At 39.8% G+C, this 19,667-nt stretch overlaps 1 protein-coding gene across 1 annotated transcript in view; it reads left to right on the forward strand.

Moving 5' to 3' along the window:
- LOC124250390 (uncharacterized) overlaps positions 1 to 19,441 on the forward strand; it is a 91,755-nt gene extending 72,314 nt beyond the window's left edge. Inside the window, 4 exon segments of the mRNA XM_046682187.1 lie at positions 3,619 to 3,745; positions 4,203 to 4,298; positions 12,694 to 14,359; positions 14,361 to 19,441. Of these exon segments, the coding sequence (XP_046538143.1) occupies positions 3,619 to 3,745; positions 4,203 to 4,298; positions 12,694 to 14,359; positions 14,361 to 14,466 (1,995 nt within the window). The 3' untranslated portion in view covers positions 14,467 to 19,441.
- The last annotated feature ends 226 nt before the right edge of the window (positions 19,442 to 19,667 follow it).

A 19,667-nucleotide genomic window follows, 5' to 3' on the forward strand; every position in this document is an offset into this window, starting at 1 on the left:
TCAATTCAAGGGTAGTACTCAAATAGTGCCTTAAATGCACAGTAAAGCATAGAGTTTTATGTTCGTTTGGCTTTTCAAACCCGCTGTAGGCTGCACAACCTGCCTGCTGTCTTTTCCAACGAGCCAGTTTTCATTCCTTATTCCCTCCCATCCCACGTGCCTTGTCTGGATTGCCTAGCCCTCTTCTCTCTGATCCTTTGAAATCCTGCCTGCCTTTTCAGACTAAGATCATACTTCCCTTTCGTGAAACCTGCCCTGATCTGTCTGTCCCTCAGTAACCTCCCTCCTGAGGTCCTCCGGCCCCGTGATTCACAACCATGACTATACTTAGGAGCTGTTAAGAGTATGAAAGCCCTATCCCCGGAGTCTGATTTTATTGATTTGGGGTGGGACCCAGGAATCCATAATTTAAAACACCACACAGTTAGCTCTAAAGTACAGCCAGGGATGAGGGATAAGAACCACAACTCTCACTTGTCCTGCCTGTGCTCTTTGTGATTAATGACATGGGGGCAGGCTGGGTTCTAGAACTGCTATTACTATAGGTGGAGAGGGGGCCTAAAGTGGGGTAGTGTCTTAAGGCCATTTCACAGCCCAGCCCCACTGGAGAACAGCTGAGCTGGTACGGGACAGGAAATTGAGGGGAGGGTCTCCTGAGAAGGTAAGAGCCATGGGGAGGGCACAGCATGGAATCAGTTTGAGAGACACAGTGTCATCCCTCAAGGAGTGGTGGTGTTCTGAGAAGAGGATGCAAAGCCAGATCACCAAAGAGACCAGGCGTGTACCTAAATGAGCGAAACGGATAAGGTGGGAGTTGCAGCAGTCTGCCAATAACATGCCTAGGCTAACGACCTCCAGTATAAGTCACCTTCAGCCATTTGTGGCCTCCAGCTGTGCAAAGCCCAGAGTGGTCAGATTTACGGATTTCTCAACAGGGCCCGTAAGTTGAGATTTTCATATGAAATCTCCCAATATATAATTGATATTAAAAAAAGTTTTAAAGCAGTGCATGGGTCAAACTAAACCTGTGGACTGGAGATCGTACCCCATTTTAAAAGACAGAAAAGGGTTGGGCTAGGAAGAATCCCGGACCTGGATCCCTTGGCTCGTTTGCACTTGGTTTCTGCACGCCTCCCGCACCTGCATGCCGACACCTCCCCAAAACTGCTGTGCCGAGGACCATCGTCTATTCCAGCCTCCAAAGTACAGCTTTCCAGGTGGCAGAGGGTCATCTGAAACTTTGCCAGTGGAATAATTGCATATTCAGTCCTCTAGAAGCATTTGCCTGCTTAGTGATCGCAGGCTCTGTTCCAGGCACTGGGGCCATAGCAGTAAACCACGCACAGGGACCTTACAGTCTAGGAGGGAATCAGAAAATAAAGACGAATAACACACGCATTATCTAGAGTGGAAGGGAGACAGCAAAGCAGGAGGGGGAATTTTACGTGGAATGGCCGGGGAGTCCTCCCTGAGCACCTACTGTTGCAGCAGTGAGTTGTCCGAGTCATTTGTCCGCTCGTCGGCTCCTCCACCACCCTGTTACTCTCAGTTCAGGCTGAGAGGTTAGCTAATTTGCCTAAAGGTACCCTAACTGGGGGCAGGTGAGTTCCAAATCCAGGCAGTGTGGTTTGAGTCCAGGCTCTTTACCACCCTGCACCTCCATTCCTCAGGCCTGAGCAGGGCAGTGGCAGTGTGAGGGAGGGGAAGGAATGAGTCCTGCTGTCAAGTATACATATTGGTGGGTTATTCACACCAGCCCCCCCCACCCAGGGGCTCACCTGCTGCTATTAGAACATAAATGCTTAGCAAGATGATTATTTTTTACTGTTTAATTTGTGTGTGTGTGTGTGTGTGTGTGTGAGAGAGAGAGAGAGAGAGATTTCCCTCTTTTCCCTGACTAGATTTAAAGCTCCCGATGTGAAGGAACTTTTTTTTGTTTTGCTTTTATCCCCTCCAGCAGCAAGCCTAGGATGTTGATAGCAATAGCTGCACAAATGATGCTGGCTGGACAGAGATATGAGAATAAAGGACTTTGACCCTTGGGACCAAGGTCATGTAGAGGAGGAAAGTAATTCTTTTTTCCTCTGCCTCTCTTGGGTTCATTGGCTGGAGCCCTGCAGATTAGACTGACAAAAGACTAATTAACAAGAAAAATAAACAAGTTTATTAACATGTCCATCATGCATACACATGGCAGGACTCAGTGATGAGTAACTCAAAGGGATGGTTAGAACTTGGGCTCATATAGCGTCTTAGTGAAAGAACAATAACTTTTTAGAGAAGTGACAAGACAAAGGAAAAGGATTTTGAGTTTCTAGGACAGCAAATTGTGGGAAGGTAAATATATGGGGGAACTAATGGAAGATGGGGGCTAGTTAGGTAAGATTCCTCTGGGGCCCGTCTCTAGGCTCATAAGGGTCTAGAGTTGTCTGGTGATTAACTTCTATTCCCCCTGGTAGAGAGGGGATGGGGGACACCTTTACAAATTTATGGTCTGCTTTTAGAGCTTCTCTTGTGTCTGCTTTTTTTTTTTGGTGAGGAAGATCGTCCCTGAGCTAATGTCTGTGCCAGTCTTCCTCTATTTTGTATATGGGATGCCACCACAGCATGGCTAGATGAGCAGTGTGTAGGTCTGTGCCCGGGATCCAAATCCACAAATCCCGGGCCACCAAAGCAGTGTGTGTGAACTTAACCACTATGCCACTGGGCTGGCCCCTCTTGTGTTTGCTTCTTAATTGCCTTCAGCTCAAAGTAATCCTGATGCCAAAGTGGCATATTTTGGAGTGGCATACTCTGCTACCCTTCCTTTACAGTCCAAAGTAGGGTCTAGAAATCTCCAGCTCCCTCGGGGAAGGCTTTTTTTTTTTTTTAATTGAGTTATTGATAGGTTACAATCTTGTGAAATTTCAATTGTACATTAATGTTTGTCAGTCATGTTGCAGGTGCACCACTTCACCCTTTGTGCCCACCCCCCACCCCACCTTTCCCCTGGTATCCACTAAACTGTTCTTGGTCCATAATTTTAAATTCCTCATATGAGTCGAGTCATACACAGATTATCCTTCTCTCGCTGGCTTATTTCACTTAACATAATTCTCTCAAGGTCCATCCATGTTATTGCAAATGGAATGATTTTGTTCTGTTTTGCAGCTGAGTAGTATTCCATTGTATATATGTACCACATCTTCTTTATCCATTCGTCTGTTGCTGGACACTTAGGTTGCTTCCACGTCTTGGCTATTGTAAACAGTGCTGCAATAAACATTGGGGTGCACAGGACTTTTGGGATTGCTGACTTCAAGCTCTTGGGATAAATACCCAGTAGTGGGATGGCTGGATCGTATGGTAGTTCTATTTTTAGTTTTTTGAGGAATCTCCATACTGTTTTCCATAGTGGCTGCACCAGTTTGCATTCCCACCAGCAGTGTATGAGGGTTCCTTTTTCTCCGCAACCTCTCCAACATTTGTTGCTATTAGTTTTAGATATTTTTGTCATTCTAACGGGTGTAAGGTGATATCTTAGTGTAGTTTTGATTTGCATTTCTCGGGGAAGCCTTTTGATCCCTACTGTGAGCAAGGCGGACTCCTGGATGAGCAGGGGTGTGTTTTGTGTTCAAGGCATTTGTGGCGTTCAGGGATGTGGCCGTGGACTTCACCCAGGAGGAGTGGAGGTTGTTGAGCCCTGCTCAGAGGACCCTGCACAGGGAAGTGATGCTGGAGACCTACAGCCACCTGGTCTCACTGGGTAAGGATGGCTTCCCTTAGCGCTTAAAATCTGCCCACAGGGTATTTTCTACATGTTACAAGGAAAGGCTGCCCACGAAGCAGCTTTGTCTTAGTGTTGGGCTTAAAAACAATAATTTACCTTTTTCCTCGGGTTAAATCAGGATTTAGTGTAGTGAAAGGAGGTAGATTTATTCATGTTGTACAGAACATGACACTGCATTTTCAGGCCTCTTTCCCAAGGCTGGGGCTCTCTATTTTAGCTTGCTCCAAACTCAGGAGATTGTCATTGACCAAGTGTTAATGTGCAGTTTTTCTGATTGGACTCCCCTTTTCTTACTCAACCCTCCTAGAGAGTTCACTATTCATAGGTCCTTTGTACCACCCTCTGGGTTTCCCTCCCCATTTTGGCTCTGAGTTCTGGAATGGCCCCTTGAGCCATAACCTAGAGTTCCCTTGTTTTCTTTCCCTATGAGCAGAAATTCCACTTTCCAAACCAAAACTCATTTCTCAGCTGGAGCAAGGGGACGAGCCCTGGATAGAGGAGAGACAATGTCCGCTGGGCCTCTGTCCAGGTGAGTGTGAGACGGGGCAGACGGGACTTTGCAGCTTGGCACACGGAGGGAGGAGGCATCTCTTGGGTCCTGGGAGGAAACTCTTCTTCAGGCCTTCCTGGGCCCCAGTAAGGCTGCCTGGCGTGATCTCCCTTCCAGAATATCATCTCCAGGTGAGGGAGGGGCCTTCCCGGTTTCCTTGTCTCTCTGCTCCACCTGGGAGCCTCCTTCCTCTCACTTGGCTTGCCTTCTCCATCGTGCTTGGTCGTTCCTCACTTACGGGCTTTCTCTCCTCTTGATCTTAAAAACTGCACCTACCCCATGAGCATTAGACACTTTCCATTTTCTCTTCGGCTAAGCGTAGTTTGATTATCTCCACCTTTCTAATTCCTATAATTAAAAAATTTATTACTCAGTAATTAAGATTACAGAAAGCTATGAATAATAAGAAAATGCATACTCATGTACCAACATCCCAGCTTAAAAAATAAAACATTACCTAAACAGTCGAAGCCTCCGTCTCCCCTTCCCAGACTCTATCTGAAACCTCCCCACCTCCCTGCCCAAAGGGACTGTTTTTCAAAACTAGGGATCTATAATTCCCATTCATGGCTTTTTGCTTTAGTTCATAAATCCCTCAACTATCTATAGTGTTGTTTGGCATATTTTTAAACTGTATATCAGTGTCATCATACCATGTGTATCTTTCTGTAGTTTGCTCTCCACTGACACTAAGTTTGTAAGATTTATTCACGTTGATATATGTTGTATAGCATTTATTGTATGATATGCATACCTATAATACAGTTCATTTCTCCATTCTATTTTGTTGGACATGGATGTTTTTACCAGTTTTGGCTATTAAAGAATGCAGCTGTGAACATTCTCACACCTGTGCCCTTAGGTGTGTCAGCACCTGTTTCTCTAAGCTGCAAACCTAAGAGTAGAGTAGCTGAGTCCAAGAGTGCGTACTTGTTCAGTCTGACTAGGTAATGCCAAATTGTTCCCCGCAGTTGCCGCGTTAGTTTGTTAGGGCCGCTGCAACGAAGACTCTAGTATTTGACCATCTTTTGGGGGTGAAATGGCCTCTCACAGTAGTTTTAATTTGATTAGCATTGAGCTTGAGCGTCTTTTGATATGTTCGTAGGTTGATTGGCATTGATGTTTCCTTTCCTATGAATTGCCTGTCCAAACCTTTTCCCGGCTTTTCTTTTTCTTGTTCATTTGCAGAAATTTTTCAATAAATCTTGGGAATGAATTCTTTGTCAGTTACATGTGTTCTGTCTGTCTTCTGCCAGTCTGTGATCTATTTGCTCTTTAAAAAGTTGTTTAACTTTGAAGTAATTTGTCTCAATTTGTAAAAATAATATAGAAAGTTCCCATCTATTCTTCACGCAGCTTTCTCCAATTACATCTTATATAAGCATAGTACCTTTCAAAACCAGGCAGTTGACATTGGTACAGTGCTATTAAGTAAACTACAGACCTCATTCGGATTCAGATTTCATCAGTTTTTACGTGTGCTTCGTTGTTGTTGTTCTATAGTACTATGAAATTTTGTCACATACGTAGACTCGTGTAACCACCACCACCACATTAAGCGTACGGAGTGTTCCATCACTGCACAGAAAATCCTTCCTGCTGTCCTCCCCCAGCTTTAACCCCTGGCAACCACTGATCTGTTTCCCGTCAGTAAAAGTTTTTTATTTCAAGAATGTTATAAAATTTGCCCACTGTGTAAATGGCCTTTCATAATAATTTTATAAATTTTAATGTTGGGGTTGGATTTGTCAATCTTTTTTTGTATGGTGTTTTTGCGTGTGTGTCTGATTTAAGAATTCCTTTCGTCAAGATCATAAAGACATTATTTAGATTTTCTTCTATAAATTCAAAAATATTTTGCTTTTTACACTTAGGTGTTTAATCTCTCTGGAATGGATTTTGTTAAGTCTTGGGAGATATGGATCTAGTTTTATATATTTCTAAATGCATAGCCATCAGATTTGGTACCATTCGTTGAATAATTCCTCATTTTCCTAAAATGACACTTCTCTCATATTTTGAATTTCAGTACACGCACGGATTAATTTCTGGCCTCTCTGTTCTGTTCCATTGTTGTGTTTGCGTATCCTTGCACCAATGTCACACTGTTTTAATTTACCACAGCTTTACAATGTCTTCCTGTCTGGCAGGTCAAGCCCTCCCATTTTTTTCTTCACCATGTCTTAGTTAGTTTTGGCCCACTGATGTTTTACAATCAGCTTGTCAGATTTCATAAAATAGCCTATCAGGATTTTGTTGTAATTACATTGAATTTATTAATTAATATACATATATTAATATTTTAATTAATTTGAAGAGAATTGACATCTTTTACAGCATTGTCTTTCTGTTGTATGTTGTCTGCTCTCACTTATTTATTAATGCATCTCCATTACTAACAGAACTTCATTACTTACAAAACTTTTGCTAAGTTTTATAATTTTCTGTAAATGGACATTTTTCTTTAAATTTATACATAGGCTTATTTTTTGCTGTTTTGAGAGTTATATTTTTAAAAGCTAAATGTTTATAACTGTTTTTCATTGACATGTATAACTAAAATGTCTCACTATAACGATCGTCTATGGTATATCCAGCAGCGTGGCTGAATGGTTTTATTAATCCAATGATTTGTCTTATTCTTTGGTGTTTAATTTCTAGTTCTTTGGTGTTTATCATATAATTTATGATTCTGTCTTTAATGTTTCATATGTAGAATACTATTTCATCTATATATTTTTGCCTTCCCTTTTTTCTTTCTCACTCTTGTCAAAAGTCTGTTAAACTTATTAATCTTTTCAAAAAGCAACTTTTGGCTTTGTTGATCATGTCTATTGTATGTATTGTGACTGAACTTATATTTAATATTTCCTTCCTCTTCTTACTTTGGGCTTATTTTGCTATTCTTTTGCTAATTTTTTGAGATGACTGTTTAACAGTATTACTTGTCAGCCTTCTGTCTTTTTTCATATGAGGATTTAAGACTCTAAATTTCCTTCTATTCTTAACCCATACCTGCAGCTTCTGTTGCAGCTCTGAATCCTCTCTGGCACCTTGACCCAGTCAGGCTATGCCGTTTCAGCACTATTTTTCCACTGCTGTAGTTGTGTGTGTTGGGAGTGCTCTTGGGCAAGAGAGTCACAAATCAAATTCTTATCCCTTCCCATTGTTTGTTTGTTGCTGCTGAGGAAGATTAGTCCTGAGCTAACATCTGTTGCCAATCTTCCTCTTTTTTTGCTTGAGGAAGATTGGCCCTGAGCTAACATCTGTGCCAGTCTTCCTCTATTTTATATGTGGGTTGCCGCCACAGCCTGGCTGACGAGTGGTGTAGGTCCACACCCAGGATCCAAACCTGCGAACCCAGGCCGCCAAAGCGGAGTGCACCAAGCTTAACCACTAGGCCATGGGGCTGGCCCCTCCATTGCACTTTTTTGAACATAAACTCTCTCCTCCAACCAGCCTCTGGTTGCTTTTGAGTGTTTCCCAGTGCCTTTAAATAGCTGTTTGTTGTATTTTATCCAGTTTTATTATTGTTTTCTGCCGGGATTCTTGTGACCAATTCAGTCTGCTGCCATTTTCAGAAGTAGGCTTCATCCTTTTATTTTTGACTTGATATTTGGAAATTATTTCAAAATTACAGAAAATTTTCAAAAATAAAAATAAAGAACACCTTTATATCCTCTGCACACACACACACGTGTGTATACGTGTGTGTAAATATATATGGCATGTGATTATTATAAAATGGCATCATGAAATCACCTGCTAATATTTTACCCAATTTGCTTCATCATTTGCTTGTGTTCTCCTGTGTGCATGCTCTCTCTTCTCTTTCCCTCTCTCAATATGTATGTGTATATATTTATGTATATGTTTATGTATATATATGTGTGTGTAGTTTGTTAAAAGGTTTTCTAAGAATGGCGATAATCTCTCGTGTGACCATAGTACAGTAATCAATCTCAGTAAATTTAACTTTGATACAGTAATTTTATCTAATAATACCTCATATTATAATTTTGTCGGTAGACAGAATAATATCTTTTTTCCTCTCTAGAACGTGATCCAGTCCAGGTTTAGGTGGTGCATTTACATGTCGTGTCTGTTTAGTCTCCCTCATTATAGGCCATTTCCATAACCTTCCTTTGTCTTCTATGACATTGACATTTTAGAAGTATAAAGTTCCACAGGTGCTGCTTTTTTAACAACTTCTTTGAGGTGTGATTTGTATACTATGAAATCTACTTATTTTCAGTGGTAGTTCATTTATTTTTAGTAAACTTTTAGAGTTGTATGATCATCACTTCCATCCAACTGTAGAACATTCCGTCACTCCAGAAAGTTCCCTTGTGCCCATTTGCATCTATCCCTCCTCCCATCTGAGCTCCAGGAAACCACTGATCTGCTGGCTGTATAGATTTGCTGTTTCTGGACATTTTATATAAATGGTATCATAAATATATAATCTTTTGTAACTGGCTTCTTTCATTTAGCAGAATGTTTTTCAGGTTCATCCATGTTGCTATATGTATCAGTAATTCATTCCTTTTTATTGCAATATGACATTTTATGTATGGATATGCATTTTGGTTGCCCATTCACAGGTTGATAGACGTTTGGACAGTGCCCACTTTTCGGCTATTGTGAGTAGTGCTAAGAATAGTCATGTGCCAGTCTTGATGTGGACATATGCTTTCATTTCTCTTGGGTAGTTAACTAGAGTAGAATTTCTGGATTTTATGATAAGTTTAACCTTTTAAGAAACTACAAAATTGTTTTCCAAAGTGGCTGTATGTTTCTTTTTTTTAAGATTTTATTTTTCCTTTTTCTCCAAAAGCCCCTCGGTACATAGTTGTGTATTTTCGGTTGTGGTCCTTCTAGTTGTGGCATGTGGGACGCCGCCTCAGCATGGTTTTATGAGCGGTGTCATGTCCACGCCCAGGATTCGAACCCGCAAAACCCTGGGCCACCGAAACAGAGCGTGCGAACTTAACCACTCGGCCACGGGGCCGGCCCCTTGTATGTTTCTGTTTTACATTTCTATTTTCTATTTTTGCATTTTCTGTTACCACTGTATTAGGGTTTAATTTTCTCTGCATCCTTGACAACCCTTGTCATCGTCTCTAATTTTGATTATAGACATCCTACTGGGTGTGTAGCGGTATTCCATTGTGGTTTTAATTTACGTTTCCCTAATGACTAGTGATGTTGAGCTTTTTAGGTGCTTATTAACCATTTGCATATTTTCTTTGGTGGAATAGCTATTCAATTCTTTTGCCCATTTTTAAATTGAACTGTTTGTCTTCTTTTTGAGTTGTAAGAGTTTTTCATATATTCTAGACAGAAGTCCTATATCAGATATAGGATTTTCACATATTTTTAACTCTATGAAGTGAAGTTTCAGAAAAGAGACAAGTCTGTAGCTTGTCTTTTCATTCTCTTAATAGTGTCTTTTCAAGCATAAAAGTTTTAAATTTTGATGATATCCAATTTAACAATTTTTTTAATGGGCTGTGCTTTTGGTGGTGTAACTAAGAACTTTTTGCTTAGCCAGGGTTATGAAGATTTTCATCTAGAAGTTTTATACTTTTAGCTTTTACATTTAGAGCTGTGATCCATGTTGAGTTAATTTTTGTGTATCGTATGAGATGAAAGTCTAAATTCATTTTCTTGCATATGAATATTCAATTGTCCTGGCACTGTTTGTTAAAAATAGAATGCTTTCCCCCATTGAATTGTCTTGGCACCTTTGCAGAAAATCAGTTAAAAAAATTTTTAAGTGTACTATTTTAATTCTCTTGATTTTTTAATTCTTCTTCTTTTTTTTTAGAGTTATTTTCTTACCACTGCTCTAGGAATTAAAATATGCATCTTAATTTATCACAATCTACTTCTAATTAGTAAGATAATTATATATATATGTTATAAAGCCCACAGAATAGTGTTATAGTTATTGCTTTTGTAATAATCTTATGCATTTTAGAGAAATTAAGAAAATAAAAGAGAAAAATATACATATGGTGTCTTATGTATTTACCAGTTTCAGTAGTCCTCATTTCTTCCTGTGGATTTGAATTAGTGTCTGATGTCATTTCTTTTCAGCCTGAAGGACTTATTATTTCATGTTAGCAATGGATACTCTGAGTACTTGTTACTCTGTGAATATCTTTATATCAGTTTCATTTTTGAAGGATAGTTTTGTGAGATTAGAATTCTTCATTGATAGTTTTTTTGCCTTTATTTCAGCACTTTAACTATGTCATTCCACTGCCTTCTGGTCTCCATTGTCTCTGATGAGAAGTTAGCACTAATCATATTGTTTTCACCCTAAATGTGTGGAGTCATTTTTCCTTTACTGCCTTCAAGATTTTCTCTTTGTCTTTTTTTCTGATGGTCAACAGTTTGATGTGTCTAACTAGGGATCTCTATGTTTATCTTGGGGATTGTTGAGCTTCTTGGACCTGTAGATTAATGTTTTTCATCAAATTTCAGACTTTTTAGCCACTATTTCTTCAGGTATTTTTCTGCTCTTTTCACTCTGTCTTCTCCTTCCTGAGTTCCCATTACACGTGAGTTGGTTTGCCTGATGGTGTCCCACAGGTTTCTGGGGCTCTTTGTTTTTCTTCAATCTTTCACGCTGTCCTTCAGTTTAGGTAATTTCTATTGATCTTTCTTCAGCTTCACTGGTTCTGTTACAAACTCAAATGTGCTAGTCTAGCTCTCTGGTAACGCTGTAACTTCAGTTATTTTACTTTTTAATTCCAGAATTTCTTTTTTGTTTCCTTTTAATAGTTTCTATTCTTTATTGAAATTCTTTATTTTTTAAGTTATCCTACTTTCCTTTAATTTTTTACACATGGTTTTCTTTACTTCTTTGAATACATTCCTAGTATCGGCTTTGAAGTCTCCCCCCACCATTCCGGTAAATCAACATTAGGATTCACTCAGCAACAGTTTCTATGGCTGCATTTTTTCCTGAGTGTGAGTCACTCTTTCCTGTTTCTTTGAAAACAAGATATTTTAGATATTATATTGTAGCCCTTCTAGTATCTGATTGTATTTCCTGCCTGTGTATTGTTGTTGTGATCTTTGTTTAGTAACTTTTTTAGACTAAATATGTGGAATATATTTCCTCTGTGAAGATGATGTTTCTCCTTGATTTTTTATTTTATTCTTCTGTTTGTATTTAATCCTGGCTTCCTAGATTTCAACCTTGTATCTGCAGAGCTTAGTGGTCTGCAAAAATTGGCTATAGGTTATATTCAAATACTTTGAGCCAGTAAGGCTTCCTACCTTTGCCAATGGATAAGTGCATGAGCTGGGGAGTGCATTCAATGTTCCAGTAGTTTTCAAGTCTTTTCTGGCCTTTTACTTTCCAGTTATCCCGCTCATTTTTCCTCTGGACCTGGTTGCAGCCTCTCTGTCAGGCAGGGGTATGTGCAGAGCTTGGGCCCCCAGAAGTCTTTCCTTCTTTTGCCAACAGCCTTCCAGTCAGCTAGGGTTGTGTGGGGAGCTTATCAAGCCCCTCTCTGGCTCTCTCACTTGCAGGCTGTCCCTGCTGCATTGCTGGATAGTCTGACGGTCTTTTTTTTTTTTTTTTTTTTGTCACAACCAAGACTTCAATCTCAGATAGCAGTCACTGGCCTTCCCTGTTCATTTACTGCCTAGATCACTGCATTTATTGACAGTTCCACTGGGCATTGGAACTTCCACCCCAAATCAAGTGAGCCCCCTCCCGCAGCAGCAAAACTGATCCTTTCTGGCCTGCCCTGGTATAGCCACCATACCACCCACGCTAGGGGATTAGAAGGGTGAGAGCGGCTCCAGGCAATAATGCCACAGACTCCCACTCTTCTTATCTGAAGTTCACTGTTTTTCATGAATAAACACGTCTCAATTTATTGTATGTTTTTGGTTCATTTCTAGAACCCCTGAAACTTTTTAATCTGTTGGGTAATGTGAAAATACGTCCTTGGTGTGAGTTTTCTACATTTCAATAGGACAAGGGTCAACAAACTTTTTCTATAAAGGGCCGCATAGTAAATATTTTAAGCTTTCCAGGCCACATACAGTCTGTTGCATTGTCTCCTTTCTTTCTTTTTATTTCAACCCTTTAAAAAGGTGAAAACCGTTTTTAGCTGGCAGGCCATAGAAAAGCAGGTTGCAGGCTCGATTTGGTCCACTGAGCATGTTTGCTAACTCCTGCAATTAGAAAACATAACGCATCAAGTGAAATGAAAAATAGATCTTGAGAAGGATGGCTGGATGGGAAACAGCTTGTGAGGTAAACATATTATGAATGACCAATGGGCAAAGCAAAATGGCCTGGCAGCCCTACCTATGACTACTCTGACTAAAAACATTCTTTCTTCAGCAGGATCAAAGCTAGAAATTCAGCCTTGTCCCTCCTGCCCTCTGGCATTCTCTAGTCGGCAAGCCCTCAGCCAACATGTGTGGCTCAGTCATCTCCCTCAGCTGTTGTCAAGTTTATGTGCAGGAAATCCTCTCCATCCAGGGACACACTATCCAGAAGATCAGAACCAGCAGCAGGAGCAACTCTCTGATCCAACCTGCTCGAGCAACAAAGCAGAAATCCAAGAGAGAGAAGACGACTCCAAGCCTTTGTTTGGGAGAGGAAGCACAAGCAGCATTTTGAAGGCGTTCTCCAGCCCACGAGAAGAGCAGCCAGTAAGGTCCAAGGAAGACAGCAGAGAGGTGGATATAGGGCCCTGCCCAGCCCAGAGGACAGACTTTGAGGAAACAGACAGAGTATTGCACGGTTTAGAAGTCTCAGGATTTGGAACAATCAAATATAGAGAGTTTGGGCTAGGCTTTATCAAGGAGTCAAACCTGCTCAGCCTCCAGAAGACACACACAGGGGAGATACCTCGAATGTACAGTGAGTGGGGACAAAGCTTTAGCAATATGTCAGTCCTCACCAAAAACCAGAGTATGCACTCTGGAGAAAAGCCTTATGTGTGCGGGGAGTGTGGACGAGGCTTTACCTGGAAGTCAAACCTCGTCACACACCAGAGGACACACTCAGGGGAGAAACCTTATGTGTGCAAGGAGTGTGGGCGAGGCTTTACCTGGAAATCAAATCTCTTCACACATCAGAGGACACACTCAGGGGTCAGGCCTTATGTGTGCAAGGAATGTGGGCAGAGCTTTAGCCTGAAGTCAAACCTCATTACACACCAGCGGGCACACTCTGGGGAGAAGCCTTATGTGTGCAGGGAGTGTGGGCGAGGCTTTCGCCAGCATTCACACCTCATCAGACACAAGAGGACGCATTCAGGAGAGAAGCCGTATGTGTGCAGGGAGTGTGAGCAAGGCTTTAGCCAGAAGTCACACCTCATTAGACACTTAAGGACACACACAGGAGAGAAGCCTTATGTATGCACACAATGTGGGCGTCACTTCAGCTGGAAATCAAACCTCAAGACACACCAGAGGACACACTCAGGGGTTAGACCTTACACGTGCCTGGAGTGCGGGCAGCGCTTTAGCCTGAAGTCAAACCTTAACAAGCACCAGAGGTCACACACAGGGGAGAAGCCATTTGTGTGCAGGGAATGCGGGCGAGGCTTTACCCGGAAATCAACCCTCATCACACACCAGAGGACACACTCAGGGGAGAAGCCGTTTGTCTGTGTGGAGTGTGGGCGGGGTTTTAATGATAAGTCAACCCTCATCTCACACCAGAGGACACATTCAGGGGAAAAGCCTTTCATATGCAGGGAGTGTGGTAGAAGGTTCGGCCAGAAGCCAAACCTCTTTAGGCACAAGAGGGCGCACGCAGGTATCCCCTTTGTGTGCAGAGAGTGTGGGCAAGGCTTTTGTGATAAGTTAACGCTCATTACACACCAGAGGGCACACTCGGGGGGGAAGCCTCATGTGTGCAGGGAGTGTGGGCAGGGCTTTAGCCGGCAGTCACACCTTGTTAGACACCAGAGGATCCATTCAGGAGAGAAGCCTTATACTTGCAGGAAGTGTGGGCGAGGCTTCAGTCGGAAATCAAACCTCATCAGACATCAGAGGACACACAGGATCGAAACCTCGTGTGTCCAAGGAGTGTAGTGAGACCTTTAGGCAAGAGTCACACTTCGTGAGACACCAGAGATCACTCTCAGGGCCGTGGCTTTAGTAATAAGTCCGCCATTGCCAGGCACCAAAGTGGAGACGTCTTATGTGTGATGGGAGTGTTCACGAGGCTGTTAATGGTAAGAGTCAACATCTGCAATCCGCCTGAAGGAGAATTGCTGTTGCGTTTTCAGGAGCTCTCGGTTCCCTGGTGGGGCTGGTGGTTGTGGAAGGTCTCAGGTAACTTGAGGAAGGGACTACTTCCAAAGAGGTTGAAATTAGGGAACAGACTGTTCCAGTGTCTTTCCCCAAGTACACTGGAATAGTCCTTCCACAGTAACCCGGATGTTACAGAAACAACAATACTGGAGCTTGTCTCTAGTGTCCGGCTGACCTTCTGAGAACAGGAGGCTTGACAGAAACCATGACTGATTTATTCTTGCTTCTCCAGAGCATGGCCCAGCATAGTCAGCTTCAGGGAGAGTTCTGGAAATGGTGAATTCGTGGGGACAGAGAGAGTATGTGGGTAGAAGAAGATTTTATTGTACAAAGGCTGACAGGTAAGAAAGGCTGTAACTATCCTAGCTCTAGGTTTTGGGAAGAGGTGTCCATTTTTGGGAATACCATACCTTTGCTTGCTTCCTGGGGCTTTCTCTGGTTTCCAGGTTGAATCCATACTGAAGATAATTTTATTGACCAATATATTTAGACTAGAAATGCATTATATGCTTTTATGAAGAAAACACACACACAAATACAGAAATAGAAAATGAAATTACTTTCTATTTTTCTTTGAATTACGATACAATATCCCAGACGTAATTCTTTAGTTTAAGTCTTTCTAACCATTGCAAAATATACTATTTTTCTGGTTGAGATGGCTCTTCTTTTTTGAAAATGGCAGTGTTTCACAAATTAACTTATAATCCTGGGCCAAGTTCCAGTTTTTTTCATTAAACTTGACTGAATGATTCTGAAATTTATTTGGAAAATAAAATTTCCAAGAATGGGCAGAAAAATAAAGGAACTGTGTACAATATCATGTCTTTTTACCTGTGTACAGGTATTTAGAATAGACCTTTAGAACCATATAAAAATAGAGAAAAAACCTCATTTATATATGAGTATTCAGAAAGTGATGAAGCAGGATTTCAAGTTAGTGTGAAAATGGCAAGGACAAGTTTCAGTGTTTGTCACTGGCTCTCAATTTAGGGAAAAAATAAACATAGGTCCCACAGTCTCAGTATCCAAAGGAGTTAGCGTTAGGGAATCACTCTCTCAAATAAAATGAGGTATAATAAGAGTCTTAATTTTTGTTCAAGATCTAAGTTTGAGTGGAGTGAGCAGAACTTGGTGAAAAATGATGAAATCTTACCCTGGACGGAACAGTTGGCCAGGTCTGCCCTTCTCTCCCTCCCCATGGGAATTCCTGACCTCATGTTCTTACTCCCTCTCAATAGGAAACTACCCTTTGGGTTTTAATCTCTTTGAGTCTTAGAATTTAACTATTCTTTTCCATAAAATCATGTCACAAAAGTAAGGATTCCAAAATTAAACATATATCATACACTGTTTTTTAACTTTCAGAAGGAATACTTCATTTTTCAAGATAATTGGCCCGTAAAACTAAAAGATTTTGCCTTAAATTGCTTAAAATTCTCAACAAGAAAAAAATAGAACACTGCTGGTATGTGAAGACTCCAGTAGATTCAAAGAGATCCAAATCCTGGGAGACAGTTTCTGTGGAGAAGCAGCCAAACAGAAAGCTGGAAATGTTCTGAGGAAGGGATAGAAAGAAGCCCCACACTTTGGCCCTGCCCAGGCCGCCTCTACTGATTCTTCTTTTTTTGGTTTTTGCTGAGGAAGACTCGCCCTGAGCTAACATCTATTGCCAATCATTCTCTTTTTTTTGTTTGTTTGAGGAAGATTAGCCCTGAGCTAACATCTGTGCTAACCTTCCTGTATGTGGGACACCGCCACAGCGTGGCTGCTGAGTGGAGTAGCTCCGTGCCTGGGATCTGAACCCGCAAAGCCAGGCCACAAAGCAGAGCGTGAGGAACTTTAACCACTCAGCCACGTGGCTGGGCCCACACCTCTGCTGACTCTTAAACCCACATCAGTCCCTCTGCTTAGAACCTCTCAGAAGAGACAGAATTGGGACAGGTGACCTGAGCTGTTCACCTGGGCCTGGCATGAAAATCTGTGTGCAAATGTGGAAGCTGATTAGGAGGCAAGTACCATGGAGTATTCAAATACGTGAATCTTCTCAGTCTGTGTTTTAATTGTTTTCCAGTCCCTGTCTGGATTAGCCATCCACTGGTGCCCATATTTCATATCCTGAGGTGACAGCTCTAGATGTTTAAAAAAACAGAAAAAGTGCCCCAGAGCAGCTACTGCCCAGTCCTACCACTTCCATGGTAAATAGACTGTACCGTGTGGAGCACATTTTGAAGAAAAGATGATAAACAATATGAAACAATGAGTATTGCTTCACACGCATAAACCTGTTATGATCACCATTGAAATGTTCTATTTTAAAATGAGTGGCAGTAAGTTTTAATATAACTATTTCATTTAATTCTATTTTAAATTATTATTATGGAACAGTGGTTCTCTAAGTGTGGTCAGAGGGTGTCTGAGGGTCCTTTCAGGCAATCTGCATGGTTAAAACCAATTTCATAATAACACTGAGGCATTATTTGCTTTTTTCCTATTGTGCTGATATTTGCACAGACGGTGCAGAATTAATGGTAGATAAAACTGCTGGCCCTTTAGCGTGAATCAAAGTAGTGTCACCAAGCCGTACAACTAGTTATTGTATTCTTTACCACCGCATACTTGTAAGAAGTGCCAGTTCCACTTGAGAATGGTCTTCAGAAAACAGTAAAAATTAATTTAGTTAAATCTTGACCCTTGAGTACAAATTTTTTAATTATGCGTATAATTTTGAGATAATTGTGGTTTCATTTGCAATAGTAAGAAATTATATAGAGAGATCCCATGTACTCTTTGCTCAGTTTACCCCAGTGGTAACATCTTGGAAAACTATAGTATCACAACCAAGATATTAAAATTGATATTTGCACATCTTTTAAATATTTTATGTGATGAAAAAAGAAATATGCATAGAACCCTTCTTCATGCTGAAGTATGAGGTTGTTTCAAAGAAATGCTCTTCTCTGACACCAATTTTATTTGAAATTATAACTGACAAATTCTTATTTGAAAGAATAACTGACAAATTTCGAATAAGATGATTCAGATTTGGATATTTGGTAGACATTTTGTCAAGAATGAAGTGATTTTTGAAAACACAGTAATTTTTGTTAATTTGACTCTCAAGGAAAAAATTAGAGTATTGAAAAACAAATACCTGCCATGCTGAACTTGACAACTTCCTAATACTTAGTCCTTTATGATGAGATTAATAAATGTGATTTTATAATACCATATAATGAAATATGTCAGTATTTGGAAGATCTGCCTAGTTCATTGAACCAATATTTTCCAAATGATTAGTGCATGATGCTGCAAAATCATTCGTGAGTATGTTAAAGTATAAGATAGACAAATGGATTTTAATTTAAAGAGATAAAGGCCAGATTCTGCATTACAAGAAACCTTTAAGAAATTACCATTTGTTGATTTTTAGTGTAGTATCAAAGAATAATATGACAAGTATCTGAAAAGTCCATTAGAATACTCCTCCATTTTCTAACTCTATATCTGTGTGAGGCCAGATTTTCTTTATTTATCTCAACAGATTGAATGCAGGAGCACATATAAAATACCAGCTATCTTCTATTAAACCAGACGTTAAAGAGATTTGAAAAAATAGGAAATAGTGCCACTCTTCTCACTGATTTGTTTCTTTGGTAGAAGATATTCAAACCCAAGTGAAAGCGAAACGCCTTACTTTTCACCTTTAAGTGTGTTGTTTCTAGATGTTTATGGTCTGTATTCCACAGTGAAAAACACTGCACACATACACCACCAGGAAAAACTTGGTACATGTCATAATACCTAACATACAATTAACAGCTATGCTTTATATAATTTAAACTAGGCATAGAAGAAAATTACCAAGTGAAACAAATACGAAGAAAATGCTTGTTAACACCCACTGACAGATATAAACTACAATCCGAAGTATACTGCTCTATCTAGAAAAAACACAGAAATCTTGGGGCATGTTTACTTTTAGAACTAAATTATATAATTGCTTAATCTCCTCCATGCTTGTGGCTATGTCTCTTTCTGAATATTCTTGCTAAATATTTTTTCTATTTATTAATCAAACAAGCAGCTTTATGGTTTTAGTCGTCTCTTCAGTGTGTCTTTTTATTTCATATTTTGTTAATTTATGTTGATATTTACTAATCTCAAGGTAATTTCTTTTTTATTGTATTGCTGTGGCAAGCTTATTTAATCATAATTCAGTTCATTTATCTTCTTCCTTTTACTGTTCTCCTGAAAGTCAATTCATTTCTAAGTGGCCTTTAATTTTCATTTTTATTTTCTCTTTTAGACAAGAATTACTGTTTCAAAGACTGCTTATCAATGGCTAGATGGATATATTCATTTTTGCAGTCTCTTAGTATTTATTTTTTTATTTTTTAGCATTGTAGTCAATGTATTTTGTGATTTCTTCTATTTTAATTCACAAAGTTTGGTTTTGAATCTAATCAAGCTCTGTGATTTGTATGTGTATGGAAAGGCAAGTGTTGAATGTGTGAACGTGTGTATACCTCTTTTAACAATATTATACCAAAATTAACACAAAAGGTGGGAAATTTTGATATTTTTCTATATAGTTACCTTATCATTCTCCTGTTGTTTTGTATTAATGATCTCTTTATTTTTATTTATTAATTTATGTTTAACGTGTGTAAAATTAGATCTGTGATAAAAATGAAGATATAAATAATATTAATAAAACAAAGACCATTGTATTCACCCCAACAGAAGAAATAAGCCTTAATTATTTTTAAAAACTTAGTGCTTCCATTTCTGTAAGTGATATAGTAAATAAATTTATGATCATGTTAGGAAACATTTCTCCATGTATTTTCATCAAATTTTGCTTAATACATTTCAAAGCTAAATTATTTAGATCTATAGAAATTAATAACATTTCTTCATGATGAATTTTCCTTTTTAAAACCTTAGAGCAACCTCAGGTCCCATTCAGTGTTTCTAATTAGTCTGCTCTCAGTTTTGTTACACTTGCCTTTTTTAGTAGTATTTGCTTTTCTCACTTCTTCA

The sequence above is a fragment of the Equus quagga genome, chromosome 13 (genome assembly GCF_021613505.1).
Source record: "Equus quagga isolate Etosha38 chromosome 13, UCLA_HA_Equagga_1.0, whole genome shotgun sequence".
Lineage (NCBI taxonomy): Eukaryota > Metazoa > Chordata > Mammalia > Perissodactyla > Equidae > Equus > Equus quagga.